The sequence below is a fragment of the Limulus polyphemus genome, unplaced genomic scaffold, assembly GCF_000517525.1.
Source record: "Limulus polyphemus unplaced genomic scaffold, Limulus_polyphemus-2.1.2 Scaffold5850, whole genome shotgun sequence".
Lineage (NCBI taxonomy): Eukaryota > Metazoa > Arthropoda > Merostomata > Xiphosura > Limulidae > Limulus > Limulus polyphemus.
The window spans coordinates 19,688-20,652 of NW_013671460.1; the positions used below are offsets into that span (position 1 = coordinate 19,688).

Genomic DNA, 965 nt, shown 5'->3' on the forward strand with positions numbered 1-965 from the left:
TTCAAGAACTAGAGAAAAACAATCCAAACACACTACATCAATTATTTATAGCTGACCAATCAAATCATTCAAGAACTAGAGAAAAACAATCCAAACACACTACATCAATTATTTATAGCTGACCAATCAAATCATTCAAGAACTAAAGAAAAAACACAAATACACTTTATCAATTATTTCTAGCTGACCAATCAAATCATTCAAAAACTAAAAAAAATATAATAACTACGTTATGTAAAAATCTATAATTTTTTTAGAAAAGTATACCAAATCTCACAGACAAGCCACATATTCATACAATTATATCCTGTAAGTACATCACCAAAGTTGTTAGATTACCGGGTATACTAGTGAGAAGCAGCTGTTTGGCTTGGTCTCTGGTTTGTTGTTTTTCAGCATCACTACGAGGACGTTCTAGTTTCGAAAGTACCCCGCCAGGCCACATAGAGTCTTTAAAGGTCTTCAGGTACTCTTCAAGCATTGGCTCAGATATAATATGTGCCACAGTTTCATGAATCTGTCTGGAGATGTTTTATACAACTGTTATTAGTGACGGTATAATTTATTGAAGTTTTATACAACTGTTATTAGTGACAAGATAATCTATTGATGTTTTATACAACTGTTATTAGTGACAAGATAATCTATTGAAGTTTTATACAACTGTTATTAATGACAAGATAATCTATTGAAGTTTTATACAACTGTTATTAGTGACAAGATAATCTATTGATGTTTTATACAACTGTTATTAGTGACAAGATAATCTATTGAAGTTTTATACAACTGTTATTAATGACAAGATAATCTATTGATGTTTTATACAACTGTTATTAGTGACAAGATAATCTATCGAAGTTTTATACAACTGTTATTAGTGACAATATAATTTATTGAAGTTTTATACAACTGTTATTAGTGACAAGATAATCTATCGAAGTTTTATACAACTGTTATTAGTGACA

General features: G+C 29.1%; 1 protein-coding gene across 1 annotated transcript in view; it reads right to left on the reverse strand.

The window, feature by feature from the left end:
* The window catches only part of LOC106473053 (sorting nexin-25-like), a 38,127-nt gene that overhangs the window by 3,675 nt on the left and 33,487 nt on the right, over positions 1-965 (reverse strand). Inside the window, exon 21 of the mRNA XM_022401572.1 lies at positions 340-521. Within this exon, the coding sequence (XP_022257280.1) occupies positions 340-521 (182 nt within the window). The remainder of the gene's footprint in view (positions 1-339; positions 522-965) is intronic.